Below are 19,792 nucleotides of genomic sequence, written 5' to 3'. Positions count from 1 at the left end.
AAGAAGATGTGGTATGTATGTGTGTGTGTGTGTGTGTGTGTGTGTGTGTGTGTGTATGTATATGTATATATATATATAATGGAATATTACTCAGCCATAAAAAAGAATGAAATAATGCTATTTGCAGCAACATGGATGCACCTAGAGATTATCATACTAAGTGAAATAAGCCAGACAGAGAAAGACAAATATCATATGATATTGCTTACATGTGGAATCTAAAACAAAAAAGATACATTGAACTTATTTACAAAACAGAAATAGACTCACAGACGTAGAAAACAAACTTACGGTTACCAAAGGGGAAAAGGGAAGGAGGGAAAGATAGGAGGTTGGGATTAACATATACACATTACTATATATAAAATAGATAACCAACAAGGACCTACTGTATAGCATAGGGTCTCTACTCAATATTTTGTAATAACCTATATCGGAAAAGAATCTAAAAATATGTGTAACTGAATCACTGTGCTGTACACTTGAAACTAACATGACATTGTAAATCAACTCTACTTCAATTAAAATTTTAAAAAAAGATTTTTATTAGAATAACATTGAATTTATAGACTAATATCAAACATTGAATTTATAGACTAATATCAAAATAATGACCATCTTTATTATACTGTCTTCCCATCAATGAATATCTCATATATATAAATATATATGTATATGTGTGTATAGATAGCTCTTTTATTTTTTGATAATTGCTTTATAACATTTACATATAACTCTAGTTCATTTTTATTAGATTTAAGTAATTTATGATCATTTTATAGATTATTTTTATTTCTATTGTGAAATGGATCTTTTACCTACTATATTGTATGAACAGTTATTGCTAGTGTATATGAATGTCATTTATTTGTATATGCTTATCTCAATATTAACTTTTTCAAACTTTTCCCTGGTCTCTGGAACCTGAGCTTTTCTGTTAAACTTAGTATCTGTTCTCAAATGGGGCAAAGACATTTTCTTTGACGACTTCAATGCTACAGAACATATGTAAGGGTCAAAGTTTCTAATATGACAGCCAGAGCAAGGTCCAAGTACTTATCACAAGGCGCCTTTGCTAAAATCTGTTCACTTGCAAAAATGATTTGGACGAGATCTGCTTGCATTCTCTCTTTCATCTTGTTTTTTGCCCACACAGCAGCTGTATCGGTAAGTAAGTTCTGCTCTTCATGGTATTTAGAAATATTCATTGTAGTATATGTTATCCATTTACTGTATCTTTATTTCTTTTCAGATTAAGCATCTTTCTAAAGGAAATGGTAAGGACTAATTGAAATGCATAGAGTGTTTTCTGAACTTTCTCTCTTTTGTTCAACAAGACTGGTAACAATTTTTCCCCCACTTTTAACAGTACATGATGGAGAGTTTGATGAACAGAAGGATATTTCAGAAATCAATTTAGGTGGGTGTAATTTCTGCCATCATTAATGCCTTTAAATAATTTATGTGATATTTGCTGAAAATCTCTTAACCTTCATAATATGGTATTGGGTAACTTTAGGAGAGAACTGTTCATTCGTGCCTCATTAGAATTTGCAGAGTTTCTGAAAATGGAAACGTGGAATGAGAATAATGGTTAGACCAAATTTTCTAGAACTAGTGAGTGCTCAGTGGATCTAGAAATATATAACAAGATTTTTGTTGGTAAAAAATTTATTCTTCCAGTTTTCATTTTGAAAAAGAGAAGGGAAAATGGATGATTATTTTGCTTGCTAAAGAAAAATGTAAGGAATATGCCTTTGGTTATATTTAGTGGGGAGAAAACCCCAGTCCCTTTACTGGCCCATCATATTCACTAACAACTGTTTGCTTGGGACTTGGAGAAGAGTGTAAAGTGTCTCTGTTTCGACATCTGTCCACAAAAACATTCCTTGAAGAAATCCATTGGTCTCATCCATTACTGAGAGGAGAGAGATGCTAAGTGATCGTCTCTCTCTTCTCTCTCATCCTGTCTCTAAAATGAGGGAGAAGCCGTGACATTCTGGGTATCTTTGGTTAGAATTGGTGGGAAACAAAGGTTCCATATTAATGATCATATGTACCTTATAGTTTACAAAAGCTTTCATATCCAATTGCATATTTATTTGTCAAATTCTGTAATGGGGTGAGTGCTATTTTCATTTTGCAGGAAGGAACAGGAGGCTCCTTTGGGTCAAGTTGACTCACCCAAGATCACAGATGGCAGTGGTAGAGCTCACCTCCAGGTCTTTTGACTCATAGCTTAATAGCTCAGTCCTATATGAAGAATGTAAAACTAAAAAATCCCATACCTTAGGGGTAAATTCCTCTGGCTTTGTCCCATTTACAGGGAAGCCAGTCTAGGTGATATTTAGTTGGAAAACCTTGAGAATGACTGCAGGGGCAAAGTAGAAATCACTGAGGAAAGTAAATGGGTGAATGGGTCTCAAGACTTCAGAGCCAGGCATCAAACTATCTCTCTTTAAAGTCAGGCAGTCAAGGTGTCTGTAATTCAGAGGTTCTGCTGTATCTTAAAGGTCCTGAGGCAGGAAAACCTTGAGGTTTTAGAGCAGTGCTTCTCAAACTTTAGCATCAGAATCCCCCAGAGGATTCAACACCAATGGGATTAGATTTATTTCCCACCTATTAAGGCTGCTCTAAACCATCAAGGCTTTCCTGCCTCAGGATGTTTCTATTTGCTGTTGCCTCTGCCTTCAAATTCCCTTCCTTCACTCCCCACTCCACTAGATTTCTGCTTAAATGCCACCTCCTCAGGCAGGCCTTCCCTGACCACCATTTATGAATATCAACCCTCCTTCACCTCAGCACTCTTTTCCTTCTTACTCCGTTTCATGGGGTTTTTTTTTCAATTATGCTTTTCACCATCAGCCATACTTTACATTTATTTATTTCTTTGTATCCCCTTCCTCTCCAATCAAGAATGTCATCTCCCCGAGTGCTTTGTTTTGTTCTCCGCTATATCCCCAGCATCTAGAACAATGCGTAGGACACATTAGGCACTTAATAAGTATATGCTACATGAACAAACTGGGTAGTGAACAGGCTGGGGCTTGCTTTCAATGGATCTGTACTTCTTCGTGAAATTCTCCTACTGCACTCTCTCACTCTTCTGTGACCCCATCCATGCTGACCAGCCCTTGGGGCCAAGGTCCCAGTAGGCTTCTTCACATTGCTCTGGAAGAGCCCTTCCCTCATCCAGGCCAGGGGTCAAGAAATGCATAATTTTGCTCAGGACCAGCCTAGGCAAGAGTATGGATGGACCAGCCTATAGTAGCCCTACTGAAAAGGCAATTCAAAACCTGGGTCCTGCTGCCTGTGAGGCTGTGGCATCACTGCTGTTTGTTGTTGTTTAATTGTGCTGTTACACGACTAGGTTAGGGTCCTGAGGTTAAGCAAATCTAGGAAATATGTGAGTGAGGAAAGGAGTGATGCAGGGGCAGCCTTAGTTAGTCATTAACAAGCACAACCAGGAAGCCTCCTCATAATAACACCTCCACGGTGTCATTACAGAGCCTAAACCCAGCTCCTGAATGAGCTGTAAGCTTTGCCAAATGAGATCCCTGTTTCCATGTGAGGTTGTGGTGATTGCCCTCTAGTTTGATTTTCCAGCTGTAAATCAGGGGCTGTTCTCAGAATGAAGTATGATCTGATGATTCTGTCTGAAGTAGTCTGTGTTTTCAAGGGAAGGCTGCTTGTCAAACTTTAGGGCTGTAATAAGAAGTGACATTCTTTTAAATGCCCTTAGTTTTCCCACCAGGATCTTCCCTTTTAAGGATCCTACTTTCAGAAACACTCTGAGGCCAATGCCATCAGGGAGAAAGTATATTCTGCTAAGGTCCTGACAGCAGATGTTTGGAGCTATGGTTTTGAATGGATCTACCCATATTTGCCAGGTCTTCTTTATTATCAGGGCAGCACCCTGAGCTTGGCTTTGGAGGGCACCATTGTTTTTTCATGGGGAAGAGCAAAATCAACCCATTTAGCTAGGGTGGGGAAGAAGGATAGTACAATAGCAGAAAGGACCCTGGATGGGAAGTCGGAAATTCTATAGCTCACTCAGCTGCTGACCACCTGGTACCTCATTCCCTGTCTCAGGAAGTCCCATTTCAACCCCCAAAGTGTGAGAGCTTTGAAGTCAATGACCAAAAAGATTCCTTCTAACTTGTCTCTTACTTTTTAAGATTCTTGGACAAGATTTCTTTTCTTTTTTTATTGAAATATAGTTGATTTACACCATAATATTAGTTTCAGGTGTACAACAGAGTGATTCAATATTTTCAGATATACTCCATTTATAGTTATTATAAAGTATTGACTATATTCTCTGTGATGTATAATATATCCTTGTAGTTTATTTTATACATCGTAGTTTGTACCTCTTAATCTTCTACCCCTACCTTGCCCTTCCCAACCCCCTTCCCTACCCCCTTCCCTATTGCCACTGGTAACCACTAGTTTGTTCTCTATATCTATTTCTGTTTTGTTATATTCACTCATTTGTTTTATTTTTTAGATTCCACATATAAGTGATAGCATAGAGTACTTCTCTCTCTGTCTGACTTATTGCACTAAGCATAATGCCCTCTAGGTTTCTTGTTCCAAAAATGACAATAGAGAATGTGACAATATCTGATATTTATTGCCTATTTACATTTGTTCAATTAGAAGAAATTTTTGCATTGTTTCAAAAAAGTTTCACCACATAAAGATTAACAACTAAAGACTTAAAACAGAATAGATTCATTTTATTTTGAGAGATGCCTTTTAGTAATTCTCATTCAAATATTTCTTTTTTTAAAATCCATGTCTAGCTGCAGGCTTGGACCTCTTTCAAGGGGACATTTTTCTACCGGTGAGTATCTGCTAGGGACACAATAACATTCCCCCCAGGACTGGCTGTGTCATAGGATGGTGAGCTTCTTCTGCTCTGTGTCTAGCCACTGAGATGAAAGAATCTCATCTATAATGTGTACCCACAAAGACTTCCACTGTGGTTGCTGGTAAACAAAAACAGATGAAAACATTAGCGAACAGTACAAAAGAGTCTATAATTATTAAATTGCTTGTCCATCCAATTTTCCTAATAAGTGAAGCATGAGAGAGAAGGAAATCCACCACCATATTGAAAGTGGCTATTTCAGTTTTGAGAATTGTAGGTCTCCTTTACTGGGTTCTTAAAATTTTCTCTGGAATTTTCTAAAATGTCTATAATGAACTTCTACTGTTTTTACAATATAATCAGAAGACAAATTGACTAAACTGTTTGAATTGTGTGACTGATTGTTCGTGGTGTGAGAGTTTAGAGAAGGGGGAAGCCAAGGAGACCAGCTGTCCAGTCACCTTTGCCTTTGTTTCTGCAGAATTCCAGAAATGGCCTGAGAGACCCCAACACCAGGTGGAAGTTCCCCATCCCTTACATCCTGGCCGACAGTCTGGGTAATATTAATTGTTCTTCATTAGGAGCTTTGAGTTGAATTCTTCTCTCTCACCTCTCCTCCTGATCATCAGCTTCAGACTTTGAGTAACTGCCAGCGTATAAGAGGGTTTCTAAGCTCTGACAGTTCTTTATCTCACGGTATGGGAGGCATGACATTACATCTGAACCCATGCTGCGTAACCAGTCTGAGATACAGAGTATCAAATAATGATTTTTAAAATGCAGAACACACTAACATGTTAATCAGACCAGGAACAACACAAAGAACAAAAATGAAATATAATTTGACATCATAGCAATGAAAAATGTGCACTTGCAATAACAGTTTGTTTAGGTGAATCTAAATACGGTACCAGGATACTAGTTTCAACATGTTGATTTCTTCCCTTTCTGTTGCAAGACAAACATGTCACACTTTTGAGAAACAGAAAAGACTATATTTCATATGTTCATTGTCCTTGTTCCTCTGGATTAAAATTTTCTATTCTTTTCTCTCTCTTAATATAAAGGACTGAAATCAGTTGCGTTTTGTTCATTGTTGAAAGTAGTAATTGGTGGAAATAAATAAATATTAGAAGCCACGCGTGGACACTGGCTGACATCAAGCCGCTGACTGACAGCTCAGCGGCCACCATGATGCAATGCCTGTCTGGGAGGCCCATCCTCTGTGGATGGGGAAGATTCAAGAGGAGAGGGGAAGCTAGGACAACGTTGCTCAGTCTTAATGAGCTGCTGCGCTGCTCCCCTTCTCAGGAGACATAGATTATGTTTCAAGAATTTTCCATCGCTCTTTATCAGTGCTGCCTCCCATGCCTTTTCTGGAGAAAAGCTACATAGTAACAAGTGCTGTTGTTTTCAGTTATTTTATGGAAAATTGAGCTGAGTTGTTTTTCCCCAGTGTTTGACGGTGCACTTGGAAATTCAAGGAGCATCCCTATTTACTGGGACATGATTTAAGAAACGTTAATTTTAAAATGGATTTTCTTCCCCATGACGATTTTTCTTCCTAGTTGTCTCACCTGTGCCACCACCTTCCCATTAAGACACAGACGTACTTACTGAATCTCTTACGTGCCAGATTCAGCTACTCAAGGTGTGTCCCCTGGTCACACCTTGAGTAGCAAGGTCTCCTTAGCTGCAAGGTAGGTGACAGATGAATAGACAGCAAAACTGAAGACAGGTGGCCTGAAATAAGGTAGCAGCTGTGAGGATAGAGTAGTGGCTCTCAGGTAACATCACATGAGAATCACCTTCAAGTTAAAAAAGGAGTTCAGGTGCCTGGGCTCATACCATTGCAAAAAGCAAAACATTCTAATTAGAGTTTGACACTTGTATAAATTCCTTTATTAAAGTTAAATTTACGTAGCGTGAAATACACAAACCAGGCCTTTGAGAAATGCATAGACTTATGCAACCCACACTTCCAATACTCTAGAAAGTTCCCCTGTGCTCTTTTCCAGCCAATCCCCACCTTCACTCCCCAAGAGACAACTACCATTCTAATTTTTTCCCCTATAGATTAGTTTTACCTGATTTACAACTGATTTGCAGATAACTGGAATCTCATAGTACGTCCTCTTTTGTATCTGGCTTATTATGCTTACTATGTTTAAATTTTTCTGTATTGTGGTGGGCCGGTAGTTAATTCTTTTCCATTACTCAGTAGTATTCCTTTGTCTGAATATATTGCAACTGTTTATCCATTTTTCTGTTGATGGATGTGGGGCTGTTCCAAGTTTGGAGTCTATTGTGAAGAAAGCTGCTGTGATCATTCTTGTACAAGTCTGCGTGGATATGTGCTTTTTATTTATCTTGGGTAAATGTCTAGGAATAGCATTGCTTGATCCTATGGTAAATATATGTTTAACTTTATAGGATAATGCCAAACAGTCTTTCAAATTGGCTGTGACATTTTTCGTTCTCACCAGCAATATCTGTGTCCCATTTGCCCCACCTTATCACTAACATAGGTGGAGTTAATCTTTTTAATTGTTGCCATTCTAGTGGTTGTGAAATGGGATCTCACTGTGATTTTAAGTTGAGTTTCCCTAATGACTAATAATATTTAGCACATTTTCATGTGCTATTGACTATTTACGTATCTTTTTTTATGAAGTGTCTGTCCAACTCTTTCATGATTTTTAAAATTATATTGTTGGTCTTTTCATTATTTGTAGAACTTTATATATTATAGATAAATTATGTCAGGTATATATGATGAATATTTTCTCCCAGTCTGTGACTTGCCTTCTTTTTTAAAAGCAGTGTATTGATTTTCTTAATCCTTTCAAAGAACCAACTTTTGACTTGTTAATTTTCTCTTGCTTCTCTACTCTTTATTTTCTTGCTTTCTGCTCTTGTCTTTATAATTTCCTTTCTTCTACTTTTTTCAGGTTTAATTTGACCTTCTTTTTTTACATTTAAGGTGGAAATTTGTATCATATTTTTAAATCTTCATTTTCCTAATAAAATACAATGCTATAATATGACATCTAAAGCTATAAATTTTATTTGAAGCACTGCTTTTACTACTTTCCTCATATTTTGATATGTTGTATCTTTATTCAAATTTAGTTTAGATATTTTCTAATTTCTGTTGTGATTTTTTAAAACCATGGGTCAATTAAAAGTGTGTTTTAAATTTTCCATATATTTGGAATTTTTCTAGATATTCTATTATTGATTTCCAGTTTATTTTTTTGAGGTCAGAGAACCAGTTCCCGAAGATTTCAATCTTTTGAAATTTACTGAGATATGTTTTGTGATCTGTTTTATGATCTAGCTTGGTGATATTCCATGTGCACTTGAAAAGAACCTATATTCTACCGTTTTAGGTCATATTAGCCTATCAGTGTCGAATAGGTCAAGGTGATTGTTGGTATTGTTCAAATATTTATATATTTATATTTATAAATATTTATATTAAGCCGTGCTCTCATGTACAAAGTTGTATCAATGGGAATCTTAACCAATGACATTTCCTTCTTTCAAGAATAAACTCTCCTTCAGTTTCTGCCCATTTTAGGCATTTTCCAGTGCCTAAAGAGTTTCCTTTCAAAGAGTTTCCTTTCTTAATTTTTCCTAAAGTTTATAATTGTTATCTGTGGGAGGGTTAGTCAGATTCAAGTTCCTCCCCTATTATCAGAATGAAAAACTCTCTCAAAAGATTCTTTTAAAAAAAAATTATTTATTTTTATTGAAGTATAGTTGATTTACAATGTTGTGTTAGTCTCAGTTGTACAGAAAAGTGATTTCATTATATATATATATGTAAAAAGAATCTTTTTCAGATTCTTTTCCCATATAGGTTATTACAAAATATTGAGTATAGTTCCCTGTGCTATACAGTAGGTCCTTGTTGTTTATCTATTTTTATATACAGTAGTGTGTATATGTTACTCCCAAATTCCTAATTTATTCCTTCCCCCCACTTTTCCCCTCTCAAAGGATTCTTAAACCAAATATAGTTAGCTTTCCTATGCTAATCCTCCAATATGTAGTCATTGGTATCTGAAATTAACTCTTCTCATATTATTTGATCCAGGGATAAAAAGGACTAGTGGTTTTCAAAACTAGCATGATTGTTCAAGACAGATTCATGTAAAACCTACCATGTCAGGGCAGAGTAAAGAACTGGGAACTAGGAAACAATGAGGCAAAAGATAAGGTCCTTTCTCTCAGTGTCCTAAGGAGAGGAAACCACCTACATAAAGACAACACACAAAACATCAAGTGTGGTTTTCAGAAGACATGCACTCAGGGTTGGCTTTATGGTGAAGAAGGAGACTTCAAGTGGGCTTTATTTCCATCTTTTTCTTTTGAATGATGTCAGGACAGTTTTTACAAAATTATTACAGAGTTGCTTAATTCCCCTTTCACAACCTACTCAGATGTAGGGAAGGCAGAAGAGATGTGATTTTTAAATCAACCACTCTCAGTGTTTCCACTATTTGGCTTGAAGATAACAAAAGCGACACAATCTTATAGAAAGTGTGACTTTCATTATAATCAAACTTTTTCCTTATACTTTTGTAACAACCAAGCTGTCTTAGGTACATATCTTCAAATTATAGATGTTTCTCAGTAAGAATAGGTAAAAGTCCGTGAACATTGTCCAAAAGTTTTAATGCATGCTCTTGCTGTTGTTGTGTGTGCTGTTTCCACAATTAACTTACTAATTATTCCAATGACTTTCTTTAATGACCTTAATATGATTTTATGACATCTGAGTGGTGGAGTCTCCAACTCAGTAGTTTATTAAATAAGGGCCAGAAAAATATGAGATAAGTATGTGGTAAACTGCCAAGAATTGTAAACTCTTTGAGAGAATGCCAAAAATCAAATGTGCAAGAATATAATTTAATTTTATAGAACTTAGCTTAAATTGTAACTTAGAGACCTACCTCCAGCAAGTTGATGGGATTAAAAACCACACACACACACACACACACACACACAGGGTAAGAAACAATCTCCTTTCCTTTGGAGTACCTTTCTCTCCCACCCATCCTTGTCTTATGCAATACCAAGGTATGTACACGTGCAGATTAGGCAAAAGGAGTGACATTTGATCTTTGGTCATTGATCCACAAAGTTTACTAATAGGCATCTATAGGTCCATAAGGCTTCTGCTGCTTTGGTCCCAAACTTGGGTTACAGAAATCTTTTCTAAGCCTGCTTGCAGAGCTGCCTGTCTAGGCTTGCCATCTCTTGGGGGTCCTACAGGGAAGCAGCATAAATATTACACGTACTTCTTATGCTTTCAGAAGCCATAAACCTCTGTAAGCTCTGCTCTCTTCCTCTAGCAAGAGGGGGTGTCTTTTTAGATTGGGGGAAGGACCCCCTTTCTCAATGCTCTCCAAAGTACTTTATCCAGAAGACAGAAATGGCTTGAATCACTTCTGTCTTGTGCTCTGCCATGTGGCTCTCCTGAGGGAAGATATTCAGAACTTCTGCTTAAATGGGGGATAAGAAAAGGGAGAAAGTGGGGAAGTTATGGTTTCGTTCAGCCACACATACGTAAGTGTATTCTTATTTTGTAGATATATACATTATGTATTTAACATATGCACTTAGTGTTTATATCCACAAATAATTTGTCAGTTTTAGTTTTCAAGGAATCTATTTACTATATAAAAAAAAAAATCTGTCATGGACCCCAGTGGATTTCATGTGGTGGCATGATTTTCTATGTTTATAGGTTATATATATTATCCAAGAGCTAGCTAAGGCTCATTGATATTTTTATTGATTTCTGCAGCACTGAATGCCAAAGGAGCTATTCTCTATGCCTTTGAAATGTTCCGCCTCAAGTCCTGTGTGGATTTCAAGCCCTATGAAGGAGAGAGCTCATACATCATCTTTCAGAAGTTTGATGGGTTAGTATGAAATTTTACAGAGTGTGAAAATCACACGTCCTTTGATTATAAAAAGTGACACATCTCTTTCAAAGGCTAAAAGAAGAAATTGGAAAGAAACTAAAAGCAAAATCAAATCTTTCACTGTGAATTTTTTAAAGTGGCATCACATTTTTAATGTGCTCTGTAGAGAATGAAGTGTTTGGATACCTCAGGGAACCAGGGAGACTCTTCTCAGTTCTTTTCCTGGGTTGACGTTATGTTTTAAATTACAGTCCTTTTTTTTTTTTTAAAGTCAGGTTTATTAAAGTATAAAATGCATCCTTTTGATGGCACTGTTTTAAATTATAGTACTCTGATGGCTGGACCTCTTTGAAAAGTTCTAGATGTAGATTTGCTTTTCAGAGTTACTTATTTCTAAGAAGAAATAAATGGTATATCAAGAAAGAAGACCTTTGTCTTCAGCGGTGTTTATGTCAACCAGTCTGAGGTAGATGAAAGCAATGCCACCATCTGCCGTGACTCTGTAGGTCTGTGTCTTCAAGGCCCAGCTGGAGGTATCTCTTCACACTGCAGTTCCCAACATGGCCTCTAGGTGTTGCCTGGATTTGGTCATCTAGTTCTGAAGGTGGGGATTTTGTTAATCATGGTTGGATAACAGACATAAAGAAGGAAGTTAGCACATGCTTTAGCTTCTCGAGAAGAGTCTTAGACCTCAAAAGGTGTAAGCTTGGCAAGTAGGGGTGGTGGAGTAATAACAAGTGAATAGTTCTAGTATGCTATGGTGACTGCAGAAGTAGGACCTCTAACATAGTGTGAAGTGAAGCATCAGGAAGAACCAAGCTGAGTGTCAGAGAGATGAAGAAAGGAGAAGGATGTAGAGGCAGAGGAAAGGGAAGGACAAATGGGAGGTGGAAAGAGAGGGAAAACCCGAATTCGGGGAACTCTTATTGCCTGTGGTTGGGAGATGTCTCTATTACATTTAAGTTAGGGGAGAGGAAAAGGGAGGAAGAGGGTCCAGGAAAGGGGCTGGCCCAAAGTGCCCCAAACCCTTCAGGATCCTGATCCTCTGAAGCTGGAGGTTAACTGGACTCTTTCAGAAGGACAAGGTCAAAGATTTACAGAGTGGTGGAGTTATGGTATTTTGCAACTTACACCTTTCTTCTGGGGAGGGATGTTAAAAAAAAAGATAAATAATAAACGCTTCCTCTGGATTGTGGATATTTTGCAGAGTAAAGTCTGAACTGGTAATAAAATGCTACCATCAGGCAAGGTGATAATGGTGATGTTTGCACAACTCAGTACATTAACTAAAGATCATTGAATTGTACACTTAAGATTGGTGAATTTTAGGGTATGTAAATTATACCTTAATAAAGTTGTTAGACAATAACTAAGATCCATCTTGGAGTAGAAATCAAGCCTATTAGCATTTGAACTTATATGATGTTAGCAATCTTGGGAAAACAATGGCAGGTAATTTAATGTGATTGTCACCAAGGAAATCACAATTCACTGGTAACATTTAAACTATTGTCAAATCTCTTATTCTGTTGAGCGTTGGTTAAGGTATAGATCCTTGTTGAGGTGGAAAATCAGATTTATGAGAAAAGACAAAAATAATTGGGAAAAAGAGGGAAAGAGGCTGCACACGAGGAATTTAGAGTATCTGCTAGCAGTTCCTGAGTCCACTATTTTCTGAGGGAATTTATGGGTCCTTCTTGCCTGGAGTCCTTCGGACATAAGTTAGGCCACCTGCTGTGTGTTGTTATAATGCTGCAGATTGGGTAATACCCCAAGAAATGAACTTGATTAACTTGCATTTTTAATGAGGTTCTTTTTTATGATCATAAAATATATGCCTGCTCATTATAGGAAATTGGAAAAGTCATGAAAATGTAAAGGAGAAGATGTAAATCAACCACAGCCACTGCTCAGAGACAGCTTTGTGGTATAAAAGCAGTAGTGCTGCTCTTTGGAATGCCCCATGGGTTTGTGAAGGTGAAGAAAAATGCCAATTTTTACTTCTTTTTACCTGATGCATTATTAGGATTGATTTGCCTCTGAGTACGTAGGCATACTTTTATAATGGCCTATCACTTTAAAAAATGGCCACTTTTATAATGGCCTATCACTTTTAAAGCCTGCATAATGTTCTCTCCAGGGAATGTTGCTTTTTTCACCAGTGCCCTATGTTGATGAGAATGCTATTAATAGTTTCTTTTTGAAATCAAACCTAACTTTCTTCAAACCTAACCTAATTTGTGTTTTGGAATCCTATGAATTACAGCTGCTTAAGAATTCTCTAGAACAAAATTTCTTTCTTCTCTTTAAAGGTGCTGGTCTGAGGTTGGCAACCGACACGTAGGACAGAACATTTCCATTGGCCAAGGATGTGACTATAAGGCCATCATTGAACATGAGATCCTGCATGCTCTGGGGTTCTACCATGAGCAGTCAAGGACAGACCGGAATGATTATGTGAACATCTGGTGGGATGAAATTCTTCCAGGTGTGTATGAACCCAAGGTGGTATTATCTTTATCACTTGCTCAGCCCAACCCTGGGATGACCAGGCCAAGCCTATGCGTTAATGGGAGCTTCAGTTTCTCCAGAAGGAACACAAAATATGACCTCTCCTGTAGACTGTGCTCACAGTCTGATCACAACTGATCCCATATAAGTGTCTCAGGGAAAGGTGAATGGTGGTTAACTAAATGTAGGGTTAACTGATAATCAAAAGCTCTTGCTTTGTTTCAGTGTTTTTGTTGAAAATCTATCTAAAATTCTATTCTCCTGTCTTAGTGAGTAAAATGAATTAGGTCTCTGAGGATGTCAGGGTCCTTTTTCTGGGTGTGAAATCTCGTGTAGCTCTAGAAAACTACATGAGGTTTAGTTGACTGTATGATAATCCTAAGACATACTCCAGAATTTTTTTGGTGCTTTACCAAATCAACAATAGGTGTTTAAAAACAAAACAACAACTACAGCAAAAAACAAAACAAAACAAAACCACCTTTTATCTGAATTTGCACTCCCAATTGTGTTAATTCTAGCTAATAGTTTTTCTGATTAATCAAAATGTACAAGTCTTTTCTTTCTCCTTTCTAAGCACCTCTTTCCTTCTGCCCCCAGCCCATAAAGGATAACACAGTAAAGGATAACACAGTTTTATTTCACATATTATTATGCAGTTATTCTAACAATTCTGCTGAAAATGTTATAACTCAGTTTCCCAATGGGTGGGGTAAAAAATTCCATGCTGTGTTTCTGAAAACACCTAGTTTTTTTTTTAAAAGATCCTTTTGATTTTAAAGTCTTTATTGAATTTGTTACAATATTGCTTCTGTTTTATGTTTTGGTTTTTTTGGCCGCGAGGCATGTGGGATCTTAGCTCCCTGACCAGGGATCAAACCTGCACCCCCTGCATTGGAAGGTGAAATCTTAACCACAGGACCACCAGGGAAGTCCCAACACCTCGTTTTTGATTAGGAATTAGTTCAGGAAGCGGAAAAGCATTATTTTTGGCAGTGATAGCTTAATGAAACTTTAATGTATTGCAAGTGCCTTAACTATGACCACACATGGTTTTCATGAAGCAAATCATTGCCTTGTAATTATCTGTTTCATTTAGATCCCAATTTAACATATGAGTTCACAGATGGCAGTGCATCTCTAATAATTTTAGGGACTTGGAAGAACTGGCCATACTTTAAAATTAAATATCAGTCTCCAAAAGACTTCTGCCAGAACTAGCTCATTTTGGAGTAAGCTGTAACCATGGATCTCACAGGGGGCAGGGGTTCAGATGGCTAATCCTATCAAAATCACCTCTGGGATTTCTCAATCTGTGTCCCTCCCGGCACCTCCTATTCTGATATTTCATGAATGTAGAGTACTGGTGGGAGGATGGGAAACTATGTGGTTTGTAAAAGCCTAATCTGTTACCAGGATTGGACCCACACATATACTCCCACCCATCCTACCATTCAACCACTGAGCTAGAGGCCAAGTAATATTCTTCTTTGTCCCCCGGTACAATCTAGAGAAGTTGTAGAGAGTGTTCACCCAAGTATGAAATAATAGATCAAAAACAGTATATTTGTCTCCCAGGGGTAATTGCCTTATATCTGGGTCTGTGTAGATGCGACAGGAGAGTGCAGATCAAAGGACCGAATCTCTGCTTGTGAGGCCCCGGACACCATTAGACTTCGTCTGTATTTGCTAGAGGCCTGAATTTCTTCTCTTATATACTTAACTCTGATGAAAATGACATGAGGAAGCAGAAAACATTTGCCTTTTTAAGTCTTGAAGAACACAATGCTCGGTGCTTTTAAGATAGTTTTAGACCATATGAGGTCCCCTTTCTCAGAAGGAGCCTGCACACTTACAAGGATAATTTGAAGACATGCTCCGCTTTGGGGTGAGCATAAATGACTCACCATGTTTGCTCATTTCCTGTCTGTGTTTTCATTAGGTGTAATTTCATATATCTAAACTGCTTGCAATCACTGGAGAACTCTTCTCAAATGAGACATCAAATCCAATTTAGATCATAAGCAAGGGCAGTATTATTGCTCAGGGTAATTTATGACTTTATTGCATCTCATCTTCAGTTGATGGTAATCTTATTATTTAACCTAGGAAGATACTCTGTTGGCAATATAGTTCTCTCCCCAAATCCATCTCTGTTTCTGAAGTCAGAATTGTGTTTTCTGGATCTGTTTCCTTTTATTAAGCAAAACACTTCTGAGGTCTAGCAGGGGTCTACAAACTACAGTCTGTGGGCCATATCTGTTTGCTTTTGTAAATAAAGCTTTATTGGAACATAGCCATGCCCATTTGTTTACATACTGCCTATGGCTGGTTTTGTGCTCTAACAGTAGAGTTGAGTAGTTGTGACAGAGACCATACATCTTGCAAAGCCAAAAGTATTTTGTATCTGACCCTTTACACAAAAGGTTTGCCCATGAGCTCTGGTTTACAAGATCATTTCCTCTTCAAGCTCTCAGCTGTGAGTTCCCTGAAGGACCATGCCTGTCCTAGTCACTGTCAGGGACCACCACCCACCTAGCACAGCTCCCAGTAAATAGTAGGCATGACAAAAATGTGTTGAGTTAAATTTTAAAATGTATTAAAAACATTTATTTGGTAAAGCATTCTGATAAGTATCCTTGGATAATAAAGAATAAAATGATCTATTCTAACCTGATGATTTTATTGCAAGTTAAGGAAAACAGCCAGTGAATTGAAAGTGCCTTGCTTAAGATACCACTGAGAGTCACCAGGAGATCCCAGACCCACGCCCAAGTCCTCACACCACCTTGATGCTTTTTATAATTTTACCCCCTTAACGGCCATCCTAGGACCACGTGCTCTGGAAGGAATGACTTTCCTCCTTCCCTGTTTGGGTTATTTACTTCTTGCAGTTCTGTCCCCCCCTTTTTTTTTTTTTTTTTTTTTTACATTTATTTATGGCTGTGTTGGGTCCGCGTTTCTGCGCGAGGGCCCCCTCCAGTCGCGGCAAGCGGGGGCCACTCCCCACCGCGGTTGCGCGGGCCTCTCTTGTTGCGGAGCACAGGCTCCAGACGCGCAGGCCCAGCAATCGCGGCCCACGGGCCCAGCCGCTCCGCGGCACGCGGGATCTTCCCAGACCAGGGCCCGAACCCGCGCCCCCTGCACTAGCAGGCAGACTCCCAACCACTGCGCCACCAGGGAAGCCCATGTCCCACCCTTTGAAAATACTTCGATCCCTCTTGGATTAAGTCCCCATAAAACCCCTGGGAGTTGGGAGGATGTAACATCAGTATTGTCGTTTTATAGTTAAAACAAGTTTTGATCAAAGGGGTTCATGGGCTTTTCCAAAAGCATCTGGGGACCACTGCCAGGCTGTACCACACTTCTCCAATCCTGAGTGTACCTGAGTTGATGTCTTTGAAAGTTGGTCACATTTTCTTCTAATTATTAAAAACAGTTGGATGGGAAGCTAGGAAGGGAGAAGGAGATGATGAAGGTGGGAAGTTTTGACTGGGAGAGTTATGAGTTTTCTCATTCAGTTTTTCTATCACTCCCTAGGAAGGGAATTAAAAATCTGTGAACTTCCCATTATTGCAGCTGAACCAGTAAATTCCTGATGGCTGCTGGATTAAAAGAGTATCTGGGTGGTTTCTCATTTCAGCATTTCACACTGCAGGGCATATTCTCTTACTTATGCTAATCTCATTTAAAATATTTTCATTTTCTATTTTGAAAGGAAAGTCAGTTTTCTTCCTATTTTGTTTTTCTCACCATGGGGCAATTTCTAGAACAGGAGACTGTGAGCCTTGATTGACAGGATGCCACTTTCTCCCCAGCTGCTAAACTTTCCTTCTGCCCCTTAGATTTCTTTTTTCCTAAATTGTTGGTGAGCTGGCCAGGTACAGCTCTTGGTGGATGAGGTACTTGGCTGTTAGCAAGATGAATCAATCCTGAATATTTTCCTGAATTCAAAAATTCCTTTGCCTCCCATGAGGAATACCTGCCTCCACTTTGATATCTTATCTTCTCTTTCTTAAAGCCTCATACATACACACACATATTTATTTATTTATTTACATGTATAAAAATGAATCTTTGATTTAAATATACATTTAATAACATGCATTGTATACTTACATTACATTTACATTATAATATATGTATATATTATGCACATATTTAATATGTATATATTTATTATTAATTTTAACATGTATTTTAATATCCATTATAATAATTGTATGTACTATTATATAATATATTAGTACATTACAATGTTATTAGTAAAAATTAATATATATTAATATTATATACATTGTGCAAATTATAAAATATGTTAAATATGTGTATATATTTAAATCAAAGATGCATTATTCTGCCTCCCCCCCCTCCTTGTTTTGGTCTCTGCTTGAGTATCTAGTCAAAGAGGGTAGGATGGGGAAATGACATGACTGATCAGGGCCTGTGGATTCCCTCCCTGACAGGTTATAAGCACAACTTTAACACCTACGATGACAGCGTCGTCACAGACCTCAACACACCCTATGATTACGAGTCTTTGATGCACTACGAGCCTTTCTCATTTAACAAGAATGCTAGTCTCCCCACCATCACAGCCAAGATCCCTGAGTTTAACTCCATCATTGGGCAGCGCCTGGATTTCAGTGCTATCGATCTGGAGAGGCTGAACCGAATGTACAACTGCAGTGAGTACCTCTGAGTCTGAGGACTGGGTAAACCCCCTGACCTTACGGGTTTCCTGTACATTTTCCTTTGTGTTAATTTTGTTAATCTGTCCATTTCATTAAGGACATTAGTTTCCCTATCCTTAGAAAAAATTGTAACACCTACCTCACAAGATGGTTATGAAAATCAATTATGTGTTTGTGTTCTGTAAAGTGAAAATATTGGTCCAATGTAAGGAGCTGGAATTGTCCAACTCCTTCAGCTTCCCTTTGAAGGGTGCATCCTTATGTAAAGCCCAAGATAGTTATAGGCTTGAAAGTATTTTGTATCTTAAATTCTTTGTCCAGGTTAGTGGTTCCTGGAGTCCTCTAATGCTCAGAGATGGGATGTTTTCTAAAATGGCCCCACTGGTCTTCAGAGACACATTCTTTAATCCTGTTCAATATGTATGTAGAGAAGATCTACTAAGAACAAAGCCCAGCATAATAGGTACCTCATTCTTGATCTAAAGGAGTCGATGGTTGGCATTTACAGAAAAGCATGATGGTAAGCCTTTTTATAATTTGACTCTGTGAAGTGTGTAGGGCTGCATCTGTGTTGGCAGTTTCTGCTATCTAATGCACGACGGTGGGATTTACAATTGAGAAAAATCAAGACAACGAAAGGCTCATTCATGATCTTGCTAAACAATGACATCTTAGTAGCCTAAGTCATTAGGTATTTGACATGAGAGGCCTTAAATTTTTAACCAGGTGACAAACATATCATTTGCAGCCACAACTCACACCCTTTTGGACCACTGTGATTTTGAGAAGGCAAACATTTGTGGGATGATTCAGAGTACCAGAAATGATGCTGGCTGGGTCCATGAGGACAGCACTCAGCCTGGACAAGCGGATCACACCTTGGTGGGACAATGCACAGGTCAGTGAAGGCAGCAAGGAAGTACATTGAGGAGGTTCACCAGGTTCAAGGGGAAATGGCAGCCAGCATGTTTGGCCTCAGTTGGGAGGCTAGTTATCAAACCTGGAACTCTGAATAAGGACAAAAACCATTTCTCATATCCTTATTATTAACGCAATAAAAAGCATCCAGGTTCTGGGCATGCAAAAGAAGGGTTCATTTAAGCGATGACAAAACTGATACAGACATAATGGTTGATATGACTTTGTACTTGTTGGTTATCTAGTTTATATATACTGTGTGTAACACAGGAAACTCTACTCAATATTTTGTAATAACCTATAAGGGAAAAGAGTCTGAAAAAGAATATCTATATCTCTCTATATATCTGTATATCTATCTATCTATCTGAATCACTGTGCTGTATACCTAAAACTAACACGACACTGTAAATCAACTATACTTCAATAAAAATTTTTTTTAATTTTAAAAAATATATGACTTTGTGGGACTTCCCTGGTGGTGCTGTGGTTAGGAATCAGCCTGCCAATGCAGGGGACATGGATTCGATCCCTGGTCTGGGAAAATCCCACATGGCGCGGAGCAACTAAGCCCGTGTGCCACAACTACTGAGCTTGTGCTGTAGAGCCCACAAGCCACAACTACTGAGCCCGTGTGCCACAACTACTGAAGCCTGCGTGTGTAGAGCCCTTGCTCCTCAACAAGAGGGGCCACTGCAATGAGAAGCCTGCACACTGTAACAAAGAATAGCCCCCACTCGCCACAACTAGAGAAAGCCTGCAGGCAGCAACAAAGACCCAGTGCAGCCAAATATATATATATATATGACTTTGTAAAGTAGGGCAATGTCTCTAACAGCAGTGTCCTCCAGTGG

The 19,792-nt window shown here is 38.2% G+C and overlaps 1 protein-coding gene across 1 annotated transcript in view; it reads left to right on the top strand.

Annotated features, from left to right (window-relative positions):
* The first annotated feature begins 1,098 nt into the window (after nt 1-1,098).
* MEP1A (meprin A subunit alpha) overlaps nt 1,099-19,792 on the top strand; it is a 28,934-nt gene continuing 10,240 nt past the window's right edge. The window contains 9 exon segments of the mRNA XM_036870799.1: nt 1,099-1,245; nt 1,247-1,277; nt 1,370-1,420; nt 4,809-4,849; nt 5,358-5,433; nt 10,695-10,812; nt 13,128-13,303; nt 17,793-18,014; nt 18,769-18,918. Coding sequence (XP_036726694.1) covers nt 1,099-1,245; nt 1,247-1,277; nt 1,370-1,420; nt 4,809-4,849; nt 5,358-5,433; nt 10,695-10,812; nt 13,128-13,303; nt 17,793-18,014; nt 18,769-18,918 — 1,012 coding nt within the window.

The sequence above is a fragment of the Balaenoptera musculus genome, chromosome 11 (genome assembly GCF_009873245.2).
Source record: "Balaenoptera musculus isolate JJ_BM4_2016_0621 chromosome 11, mBalMus1.pri.v3, whole genome shotgun sequence".
NCBI classification, from domain to species: domain Eukaryota; kingdom Metazoa; phylum Chordata; class Mammalia; order Artiodactyla; family Balaenopteridae; genus Balaenoptera; species Balaenoptera musculus.
The sequence above is the reverse complement of the archived record's forward strand: the minus strand, read 5'-3'. Positions and strand labels throughout refer to the sequence as shown.